Below are 11,797 nucleotides of genomic sequence, written 5' to 3'. Positions count from 1 at the left end.
AACGTTTTCAAACAAATGTTTTCTTCTCAAGGTAGAGGGGACAAAAATTGATGTCAGCGTGTTTCTTATGAATTTCTAGTAACATTTTTGATCTATGAAGTCACAATATTCATAGTTTCTTTTGAGAAGAACTATTGTGTTTTTATTTTTCACAATGTAGCATCAGGTCCTTTTTCCCTATTTTATTTTTTTATATGCAGTATGTTTGTCCTTAATTTGATCTTTGGTAGCATATTAGCACCACTACAAACCAAATTAACTTTTAGCAACAGAGTTTTTTTTGAGTAACAGCTGAATACTCAGTATAGATTAGTCAAATCACAGACTGTTAAATTCTGTTAGTACATTTTAATATTGCTGTTTTGGAAATATGGCAATATTGACAGAGCAACCTGTGTATGTCTCTATAAAAGAGAGAGAGAGAGAAATACATTTTCAAAAGTATTTAAATAATTTTTGTTTCACTCTACTGAGCATGTGTGATTACATCAAATTTTGTCCTGTATTCAACAAGTCATAACAAAGCACATTTGAACAGCCAAATATCTCCAGCAATGACTTTGGACGGAAAAAATTCCCATACTGTACATTTAAAAGAAGTTTTTGTTGTACATTTTAGCAGCACAAATGCCTGAATAGGGGCGTACTGTCCCATTGGTATTGGGACCAGGAATGGATCTCTCAAAGTTTCTAACATCAAAAAAAATATGTAGAGTTAAACCTTGTGAGCGTTTTTGATCTTTAGAGCAGTCTGCAGTCAAGTTGCTCTGAGTCAGATATTAGGGTTTATTGAGTAAATTTGCAAATTTACTCAAATTTGCTTATTTCATAACATATTTCATAACAAGTGAGCTTCTCTCCTATAGTCTGTTTAAAAACTACAGTCTAAGATAAATACAAAATCAATAGTCAGCACTGTCAGCAGCAGAAACCCTTGAACAGCAACATTATATCTAACTGGGAACTACATTTGTCCCCACATGATGACAATGATGCAGTAAGATCCAATTAAATATTAGATTTTTGATTAATATGGGTTGTTTTTGTACGATGTTTTAAGATCTTGTTCAATGTGCTCCTTTTTAACTTTGAGCCCCTGTCCCTCCAAAGGTCTGTGCACAACCCTGGTCTTTAGCATAACTTCACTTCTTCTTTAAATGTTTTGTCATTTTTTGAAGAAAGCGATCAGAATTCCTTCTGTGGGCACCCCCCAGTTATAGTGCGAACCATATATGGAGAACTAAGTTCTTGACGTGTCTCTCAATTGTTCTAAACCAGGCCTATTGACTAGTGAGATATCTGAAGCCAGGTTTCGAGGTGTGTACTGAGTAAAAAGGGGGGGTGTCAGATGAAGTCCTGTTTTGACACTTGTGTCGTCTTGATGAAAATCACATGACTGGCAACAAACACTGCCTCACATTGCATGGGTCACTTGACTGCTTCATTTTGCTTGTTGGTTTTAAAAAAAAAAGCGTGACGAACCATGCTGCGTCATGGGTTATTGCAGGGGTGCCCTGGACAACTTCAGGCCTCCAGGGCTGTTGTCCTGCAACCTTTAGATGTTTCTCTACTTCAACACACCTGAGTCAAATAATGACTCTGAAGAACTTGACTGCACTTAGGAGGTGATTCAGCTATTTAACTGAAGCTATTTTACAAGAATTGCAGAACACCGACGAGGACTGGATTGCACACCTCTGGGTTATTGTATTTGGTCATGCTTCGGAGAAGAGTATTTGTCTTCGGCAGTAGCTGAAATAAAAGGAATATTGACCAACATATTTGATGTGTATTAATGATTTTGATGATGGCACTCATCAAAACATAATGTTTGATACAGTTTTTCTCAATTGTTGATTATGGTGTATTTTCTGACTTTATATTTTTGTGTTTTTTATAATGTTTTTATAATTTTGTTGCTGAAATGTTCTACACAAATAAGCTTGATTGAGATGGAGTCAGCAAGAAGAAAATCTCGGACATCTGGGAATACTTTGAGATGATCATTCACAAGATTCTTAAATAAAAATAATTAACCCCTTCACCTCCAAAATTCTCACCTTCTGGAAACTTCCACTATTATTTTGATCAGCAAAGATATATCAGTTTTGCACAGCAGAAACAGACTTAAAGCTGTTGGGAGAGTAATATCCTGTCCAGATGAGTAAAAATGTAAGTGATCAGATCAGAGAGCAAAATAGAAATCCAAGAAAAAGAGAAGTTTTGAAGAATTTGTTTTTCAGGAGGCAAATCAACACTCAAAGAACTGCCCCAACAAGCACCACACTCCCAATACACTAAAACAAATGTCTTTATTGTCAAATCTGTCTGTGACATGAATGAAAACAGCCACCGACAGTCAACATATACCAGGATTAGTTCGACTACAAATCATTTTAATAACTAAACAAGATTACAGTTAAATAGGATTTAATTCACAATATTGCATTTACTAATTTTTTAAAGAATGTCTATCTGAGTGTCAAGGCTGCCACAGTTTCAGCAGCAGATGTCACTAGTGAGGGAGGAATGAATGAACCACCGAGTAATGAACCTTTGGGCAAATCAATTGGCTGGGAAGCTTCATTGCTTCATGAGTCTTCATTTAGCCATCACTACCTCATTGACCTTTGCCTTCTCTTTCAACAGCTCAGATATTTAAAAAAGCCAACTGTAATTATAAATACACACATTTTAGTCTTGTAACAGTTTATTCAGCATGTTTCTATCTAGGTTACAATTAACAACACTGACCATCCAGATGTATGCAACAGCAGTATATATCTATAGCATCCAGCAGTTTTCCATAGAAACCCTTGAATATTCTCTAAGATTACGTGTGGTTTAAATGTGTCACTGTTAGAGAAAAGTTAGATGCACTGCACAACTTTATGAAATCGATACTTTATGTGGTCACACAACACCAAAGGAGTGTGTAAATGTTCTGAAATGTTAACACCATAACGGTTTAGCCTTTTAAAACGTCTCACTGTGAAAGAACATGGAGAGAACATTAGCTAAACTCTCCATTGGGACATTCAACAATAGAATCACAGTTCTCATAAAACATGACGGCTAAAAACAACAGATAGTAGATATAGATTTTTTTAATACTACTCAGGCTATTTATGTTTTAATTTAACTTAATTTGTTAAAATTATTTTCCTAAAATACATAAGAAATAAGACAAAAAGTACAGCTTCCATCACCAGGTTAGAAAACTTAAGGTCTAAACTTAAACTCTAGGTCCTTTATTAGCAGATGGTACCCAGTTCCACAGTATTAAGTTAGCAGAGCTATCTTGTGCTATAACATCACTAACACCTGACCTGATCTGATGGAGGTCTCAGGTCAGTATCATCATGATCCAATTAAAAATCCTGAACATATAGCAAAAGTAAGAATTCAGGAGAAAACATTCACTGAAGCTAGGAACACTAGGACCACTGTTCCTTTTTAGGAACAAGCCTTAAAGGTCCTAAAAAGGAACAGCTAGGTACAGCTAAGAACGCTGTTCAATTGAGGAACATGTACAGTTCCTAAAAAGCCTTTACTACAGTAATAATCAGCTGGTTTAGTGTATGTTGGTCTGAACTGTACGTGTACAACAACACAGCCCAGGTGCTTTCCAGTGTTATCTCTGTCAAAATTTTTATTAACGTGACAACCAATGAAAACCTTTTTAAATTTTGAGATCAACTGGATCAAAATGGCATTTTGTTGATTCCTTAAACAGGGCCAGGGGGAGAGAAAAATGGCTTTAACCTTAAAATGCTTTGATACAATAACCTGGTTACTTTACAATACTTATTCTGGAAAACTTGGCTGACGATGTCATTGTTCCATGGATTCTTTAGGGATACTACAAGAAAGTTTTGTGATGACAGAAAATGAGTCAGAGGAAGGGAGTGGCTCACAGCTTCATGGGATCTCTACAGATCATGGAGCACCTCCAGCACAGTAGCCAGAGACCAGGCCTGGGTCTCACAGCTGAAGGGGCAATGCTGGCCGTTTTCATTGGTCAGCTCTGGTAAGCCTTTCCATAGAGACCTGAGGCAACACAGGATGAGACAACTTATAATGAAAGCCACATACAATATGATGAAAGTTTAATGGTATCGTACTAGAATAAAAACCTGAAGATGGAAATTGAAAACTATTACCTCTCCAAGTGGGTGCAATGTCGTGACAGAACATTTTTCACTAGGATGACGGTCTTGGAGTAGGTCTCCTCCCCTAACCTCTTGGCAAAGTAGAGCTTAGCACGGAGAAAATAGCCAACAGGCCACAGCCACTCCTGTTAAAAAAAGATCCAGTTCTAAGTGCTGCTATTGTTGGACTGTTTTTGTCTGCCATCTCCTTAAATGCCCTCCATCTGTGTTTAAATACTTCATGTTAAATAAAAAAATAAAAAAAAAACACTCTGTAGCGCAAAAATAAGCAACTTTTTCAATTCAAAAACCCTTCCTGCTGCTAAACTATTGAATAAATTGACAAATGAGCTCAACAACAAAGATATTTGTTGTTTTTAATGTTATCTAGGTTATTCAACCATCAGATAGGCACAAAGTGTGTTTATACCCATTCAGCTATCTTTATAAAAAACACATGAAGGTCTGTAACACGAGTTACGTTATGCATCCACTAGATGGTGCTGAACTAAACTGAATGTCAACAAAACAGTCCGACTCCAGTCGGCGAGGAGAGCCTTCCGCGACTGGGTCGGGGCGTGGCCGGACGATGGTCACCCTTCTCCGTTTGCGCATAGCTACGCCTGTCGCGATAAATGATAAATTAATTAATTGCACAATAAATTAAACCTATCAACCTCATTTTAATTATCGGCTTTATCGTCTCTTCCTACCTATTTTTTTTCTTTCTGTTGACACTGAATGAAAAAAGGTTCAACTCTGGTGCTCTCCACTGACCCTCCCTTCCCATTTCCTTAGTCCAGCGTACACTACACGAGTTGTTGGCCGATTGTCGGCGCATTTTCAAGACCTGAGAGACACATTAGCCGACAGAAATTCTAGGTATAACGGTTCGCTCGGGTTCGATGCCGTGTGGGGTCCAGCCACCTGGGCACAAAATAATAGCCATTATTTTGTGCCCAGGTGCCTGATTTTAAAATTACAAGTCCTCCGCGCTTTCCTGATTGGCTGCCTGTCAGTTAACTGGACTTGTAATTTTAAAACCAGGCATTAATCAATGCTTTACTAGAATCTACCTGTGATGCATGTGGCTAGAGCAGAGGTGGGCAACTCCAGGCCTGGAGGGCCGGTGTCCTGCAAATTTTAGGTGCATCTCTACTTCAACACACCTGAGTCAAATAATGAGATCATTAGCAGGACTCAAGAGAACCTGACTGCACTGAGGAGGTGATTCAGCTACTGGATCCAGGTGTGTTGGACCAGGGAGACATCTAAGAGTTGCAGGACACCGGCCCTTGAGGACCAGGATTGCCCACCCCTGGGCTAGAGTCAGTGTAAAGTCCTGACTTAATGAAAATCATGCTCCAACTCCTTGTCATTTCTATATTCTTTGCAAGAAATGTTGAATAAATATTAATGTTGTTTCCACATATTATCTCCAATGTCCGCTGGACTTCGTGTTGTGCCGTTTCAGCTGTTTGGGAATCGCCTCGTTATTTTTCCTCAGAAAGCACGGATTCTCCTCCGCGCTTTCTGATTGGCTGCCTGTCACATTCAGCGTTAAGCTCCCAGTCGGGGAAAACCCTGATTTAGATCAGAGTGGCAACGACGTTCTAAATCACACTACAGAATGATCGGTTACAAAATTACCAGCGACAATCTTAGATCGGCCAACGATCTAAGATTATTGTAAATGGAAAATAGGGGCAAAAAATCGTGTAGTATGAACTACTGCATTAGGTAGTCGGATGTGCCCATCTTCTCCATTTAAATCTAGTGGTTACTGAAGTGCAATATAGTATACAGGCTTCATAATCTGCATTCTTTTGGTTGAATGCAGTATTTATTTCCACTTTGACCTTATGTTGTTTAGTTTTTATTTAAGTACGTTTTTTGTTAATGGAGACTGAGAATCCATCAACACTGGAACTGATTTAGTTCATCAGTTCCAGTGTTATGTGTTCTTTTGAAAATAATGTGTTTCTATCTATGGCAGGAAATCGCATGCATTATTAGTCATTCCAGTGTCAAAAGGTCATGAAACAATATTATTGTTTATCGCAATAATTTTTTAGACAATTAATCGTCCAGCAAAATTTGTTATCATGACAGGCCTACGCACAGCATGTTCGTGGAGAACGTGGTACTAAATGACCTGTAGACAACCTGATTCTAGACCAGTGTTTCTCAACCTTTTTTGGGCCAGCGCCCCCCTAGCCTTTATCCAGGTTCCTCACCGACCCCCACCTAAGAATTTGTAGGCTACTTTACACTGACTATTATTTTATTATTAATGTTACTATCACTATTGTAGATGTTTTGATTTTTATGCTTGTTTCTGTATTTATCATCAACAATAATTTCCCAGAGAACAAAAAAGCCATGTGAATAGAAATTATTTTCACAGGCGTCTATGAAAAATGCAATGAACATTCAAGTTAAACTTGGTAGGCCTAACAGCAGCCAATCAGTGTGGAAAAAATATTCTTGTTCTGTGTCATTTTCTAGTTGTTAAATATTCCACAAAATGAACAGATAAAAGATGTACAACATGCCAGTTTAAACTTTGAACTATTTGCAAACGACTGAGCTCTGCAACATTAAAACATGGATAGAACTGCAATTATATTAATCATAACTCTTCTTCTCTTTAGTGTTTCTGCCCGATTCTGGTGGTGCAGCTCTGTGCTGCCTTCAGGAGAATGGGACATCAGAGTATCATCCATAAAATTTCACCCACATGGCATTTATTGTGTAAACCAGAGCTTTCAGTGGAAAAACAAAAGTTCCTGGAACAAAATTTCCAGGTCCTTTTAATGCCATACAAATATGAGTCAGAAAAATGGATTATATCTTTATATAGACCTGTCTATTGATTATAGATTAATAGTTTTACTGGACAGAAATTACAAAGAACAAATCTGGTTCTTAATCAAATCCTAATGAGTCAAATTGAAAGTGTCATGGAGTCATCAGCCTCATGACATTAACACTGACATGAAAAATAATATTGAAGAAATAAATATATCAAATCTAATTAAAAACATAAATAAGTGACAAGTTATGTACTGTTATATATATAACATATTCATATTAAATATATTCATTCTCAGTACTAGATGTGGTTTCAACAAACCCATGACATTTCAACAATATTATTTTACCTTTTATCTAGAAATAGTGTCTGTTTATTCTTGCCATACAGTCCTCTGTATTAATTATTGCTCCAAAGGTCTTGCCATATCAGTTTATTCCACTGTATTTACTTTAGTTTCTTAGTTTATTCTTGCATTTTGTTCTTCATTCATTTCCATTTAGTTTCCTTTGATTAGTATTATCCTCTCTTGGTTTATTGCTATGTTCACTTTAGTTTCTTTCCTGTTGCTAGATTTATTTTATCGTTTATTGACCATCAGTAATTTTCACTCATCACCTGCTGCGCCACCTAATCGTCATGTGTTTCACATCATGTGTTGATTTTTCACTGTTCAGCGTCAGATTCTCTGTTTTTATGCCATAATTCACATCTAGTTCGTCGCTCCGTTTTATTTCCCACAATTTTTTTTAATTAATTTATTTTTTTAAGCCCTTAAGGTTTAGGGCGGTCGGGAAGCGGATCGATGGGGAAAAGGCAGACTGACATACCCCTTTTAAAACAATGGAAATAATTTCTGCATTCTGATTATGGAAATTTAAAAGTGCTGTGGTACCGTTGTTCTATCACTCCCGTTTCATACCGGACCACTTACAGCACCGGTGTTAACGCCATAAAATGAACGCTCTCTATCGTGGTATCACCCATGGAGGGATTTCTTTGTTTCTTCATTTAAATGGGTTCATTTTTCAGAGGGAAACAAAGTGAGGGTATCGTGATTTTAGTAATTACATGTTCATAAGAGCGATTTTCTGTTGTCTTTAAATGGAAGCGGGCAGCCTTCAAAACGAAATAAAACACTTTTTAATATAAGTTGCTGCTTTGACATGATCACAGAACTGCGAAAACATAGAAATACCGGACAAAGTGAATGACAGCAACGTCATTAGCCGGTGTAACGCTGAACTGATGCGATGAAGCTACTAGCAGGAGAACGGCGCTGCGCCAAGAAGCTAACAAACACTGAATAGAAGAAGAGCTGCCATCAATACAGTTGCAGCCAAGCATGGTTTAATGTTACACAATACAGTTTTACCAAGTTGCTCAAGGTCTAAACTGGCATTGTTGGGCATTTAAGGTGTAAAGTTTACCTTCGACCAAACGCCCCCCAAAGGCATCCCAGCGCCCCCTGCCGTCCTCCGAACGCCCCCTGGGGGGCGGTACTGCCCACATTGAGAACCGCTATTCTAGACGGTCGGTAGGTAAATAGGTCAGTCAAACTTTATTAATAAACCAGCGTTCTGATAACTATCCCAGCATGCACCGCACGCTTCTTCTTCTTCTTCTACGGGAAAAATGAAGTCGGCGGCTGCTTACCGTAATTGCTACACCTGTTGTGGATCAATATTGGTCCATATATAAGGCGCACCGGATTATAAGGCGCACTGTCGGCTTTTGAGGAAATTTAAGGTTTTTAGGTGCGCCTTATTAGTGCGGAAAATACGGTAAGTATCGGCCGATCACAGATCTCCCAAAATTGATAAATCAACTGGCTGATAAATTGGTGGACCCCTAAATACAAATGTTCTGTCTAGAACCTTTGTAATTTTTAGTGTAAATGCAACTAATTGGATTAAAATTTTCAACATGTTAACATCAATATAATTTATTAATAAAAATGAACGCGCTAAAATCCTGGTCTTAGATATTATATTGATTTGCTTGGATAACAGTAGAATTTTTGTTGGCATCACAAAAAAATTACTAAAACATGATTTGACCCGGGCTGCACAGTGGCACAGTTGGTAGAGCTGTTGCCTTGCAGCAAGAAGGTTCTGGGTTCGATTCCTGGCCCGGGATCTTTCTGCATGGAGTTTGCATGTTCTCTCTATGCATGCTTGGGTTCTCTCCGGGTGCTCCCACAGTCCAAAAACATGACTGTTAGGTTAACTGGTTCTCTAAATTGTCCTTAGGTGTGTGTGTACATGGTTGTTTGTCCTGTGTGTCTCTGTGCTGCCGTGTAACAGACCGGCATGTAGGGTGTACCCCGTTTCTCACCCAGAATGTTAGCTGGAGATGGGCACCAGCAACACTCCCAACCCCACTAGGGACAAGGGTGTACAGAAAATGGATGGATGATTTGACCCTTTTCTTTCTTATTTCTCACCTGCATCAGCCCAACGGATAAAACATTTTAAAATTTTAAAATAAAGATTTTTTTTTAATTTGGCGAATTGAAAATATTTGTATTTTCAATTGATGTAACTGGATTATTAATCATTTAATGAACATAATGTAGATTGATATATTGTTACATTATTACAGTAATTCATGCAAGTACTACAGAGTGTATTTACACCATATAGGACATAGACATTTTTCAGCAAGCTTCCGTTTCTAAATTAAAACCCTATTGCTCTCAAGTAATATTCTTCGTTTGTGAGAAAACTAATTACTGTTATTTCTAAATTTGATTCTGCAAAATGAACTGAAAGAAACAAGGCAATTTTGTTTCTTTCTGAGTGTCAAGGCTGCCACAGTTTCAGCAGCAGATAGTACTGAAACTTTTCAATTGAGTTCCTGTAATGAACTTTTCAATGTGTATGCACTAACACTGAAGCAGAGGGTTCGCTTACTTACAGGTCCTTGGTGGTAGTTAAAGCCCTTGGCCAGGTTGTAGTTGTCGTTGTCCAGTGCATTATCGTAAACACCACAGTAGACCATGTCACTATGGAAACACAGACACTGTCAAACACCATGTTCCAAATTATTATGCAAGTGATATTTTCTCAGATTTTCTTCAATGCAAATGATGGTCAGTATAATTTTCAAGTCATAAACTATTACAGTATAAATAAAATTTTACTGAACAAAGCTCCCAATGAGAACTTTTTCCAAAATAAAAAACTCAAAATGCACTGTTCCAAATTACAGCAGCTTTTCTAAACATTTTATGGATTATAAAGAACTGTAAACAGTCATTCTTTGAAAGTGCAGCAATAAGTGGTCACAGGTACTAAAATCATAAGCTATTTCAATGTAAAACATCTTAACAGACCGAGTTACATGTTAACAAAGGACCCTTCTTTGATATCACCAGCACAATTCTTGCATCCATTGAACTTGTGAGTTTGTGGATAGTTTCTGCTTCAATTTCTTTGCAGGATGACAGAATACCTTCCCAGAACTGCTGTTTTTATATGAACTGCATCGCACCCTCAGATCTTCTGCTTGAGGATACTCCAAAGGTTCTCAATAGGGTTGAGGTCAGAGGAGGATGGTGAACACACCATGAGTTTCTCCTCTATTATGCCCATAAAAGGGGCACACAGGAATTCCTTGCAGCATTCCTGTGTCTTGCTGCAAGGAATCACACAGCGGTATTCCTTGTAGCATGCATTGTTATGCATAAATATGATTTTGCTACTGAAGGTACGGCTCTTCTTTTTGAACCATGAAAGAAAGTGATCAGTCAGAAAGTCCATATACTTTGCTGAGGTCATTTTCACACCTTTGGGGACTCTGAAGGAGCTGACCAGCTCTCTCCCGATGATTTCGGAAAAAAAAAAAGACTCCACCACCTCCTTGTTGACAGCCGTGTTGGAATGTGGTGGCCATCCACCACCAATCCAGTACTGCGTCCATCTGGACCATCAAGGATTGCACAGCAGTCATCAGTGAACAAGTCTGTTTGAAAATTAATCTTCATGTACGGCCCACTGCGACCATTTCTGCTTGTGAGCACTGGTTAGGGGTGGCTGAATAGTAGGTTCATGCACCGCAAACCTCTGGAGGATCCTCCACCTTGAGGTTCAAGAGGCACCAGCAGCATCAAATAACCGTTTGCTGCTTTGTAAGGGCATTTAACAGCTGCTCTCTTAATCCGATAAATTTGTCTAACAGAAACCTTCCTCATTAAGCCTTTATCTGCACAAACCCATCTTTGTTCTGAATCAGCCACAAATCTCTTCACAGCATAATAAACACTTCAGTTTTCGTTAAATATCTAATGGTTTCATACCTTGTCATATGGCACTACACTATCAGATGATTTTCGTCAGCAGAGAGATCCTTTCTTTTTAAAATATTGCTTGAAACCTGTGGCCTGCTTAATAATGTGGAACATCCTTTTTAAGTAGAGTTCCTTTAATTGAGCTCACCAGACAAACTAATCAACCCAGCTCTCTGAAATTATAGTGATTCAAGAGCCCTGACACACAATACCATCTATAAATTTAATAGCGCAACAAGACTTTTTATCTTTATGACACTTGAATCCAATTTGCATAATAATGTGGAACACAGTGTAGAGTCAGACAAAAAAATAGTCATTTTTATGCCGGCTTCCATAATTTCATCTAAAATTAACATTAATCCAGTGTTTATACAATGAAATGAATGTTTGCAGTCTTTGAGTGGGAAAAGAAGTCTTACTCTGGGTCAAGAGTTTTCATTCCCAGTGGTCCCAGGAGTTTCTTTTCAGCTATTTCCAAAGACTTCCATGCTCTTTCTAGCGTGAACAGCTCTGGAGCCTGTCACACAAACACAGTGG

The 11,797-nt window shown here is 38.1% G+C and overlaps 1 protein-coding gene across 10 annotated transcripts in view; it reads right to left on the bottom strand.

Annotated features, from left to right (window-relative positions):
* Window positions 1-2,293: 2,293 nt before the first annotated feature.
* The window catches only part of agla (amylo-alpha-1, 6-glucosidase, 4-alpha-glucanotransferase a), a 159,911-nt gene continuing 150,407 nt past the window's right edge, over window positions 2,294-11,797 (bottom strand). For 6 of the 10 annotated variants that reach the window (XM_081597816.1, XM_017309975.2, XM_017309976.2 and 3 more), the window contains 4 exons: window positions 11,680-11,777; window positions 9,886-9,973; window positions 4,164-4,297; window positions 2,294-4,050 (listed from right to left, as the gene is read on the bottom strand). In XM_081597816.1, the coding sequence (XP_081453942.1) occupies window positions 3,933-4,050; window positions 4,164-4,297; window positions 9,886-9,973; window positions 11,680-11,777 (438 nt within the window). In that variant the 3' untranslated portion in view covers window positions 2,294-3,932. Of the gene's footprint in view, window positions 4,051-4,163; window positions 4,298-9,881; window positions 9,974-11,679; window positions 11,778-11,797 lie in introns of those variants that run through there. The other 4 variants (XR_014084136.1, XR_535914.2, XR_014084137.1 and 1 more) reach the window with 4 other exon arrangements.

This window comes from Poecilia reticulata, chromosome 17, assembly GCF_904066995.2.
Source record: "Poecilia reticulata chromosome 17, P_reticulata-male-v2, whole genome shotgun sequence".
Lineage (NCBI taxonomy): Eukaryota > Metazoa > Chordata > Actinopteri > Cyprinodontiformes > Poeciliidae > Poecilia > Poecilia reticulata.
This window is presented reverse-complemented; position numbering and strand designations above follow the sequence as displayed.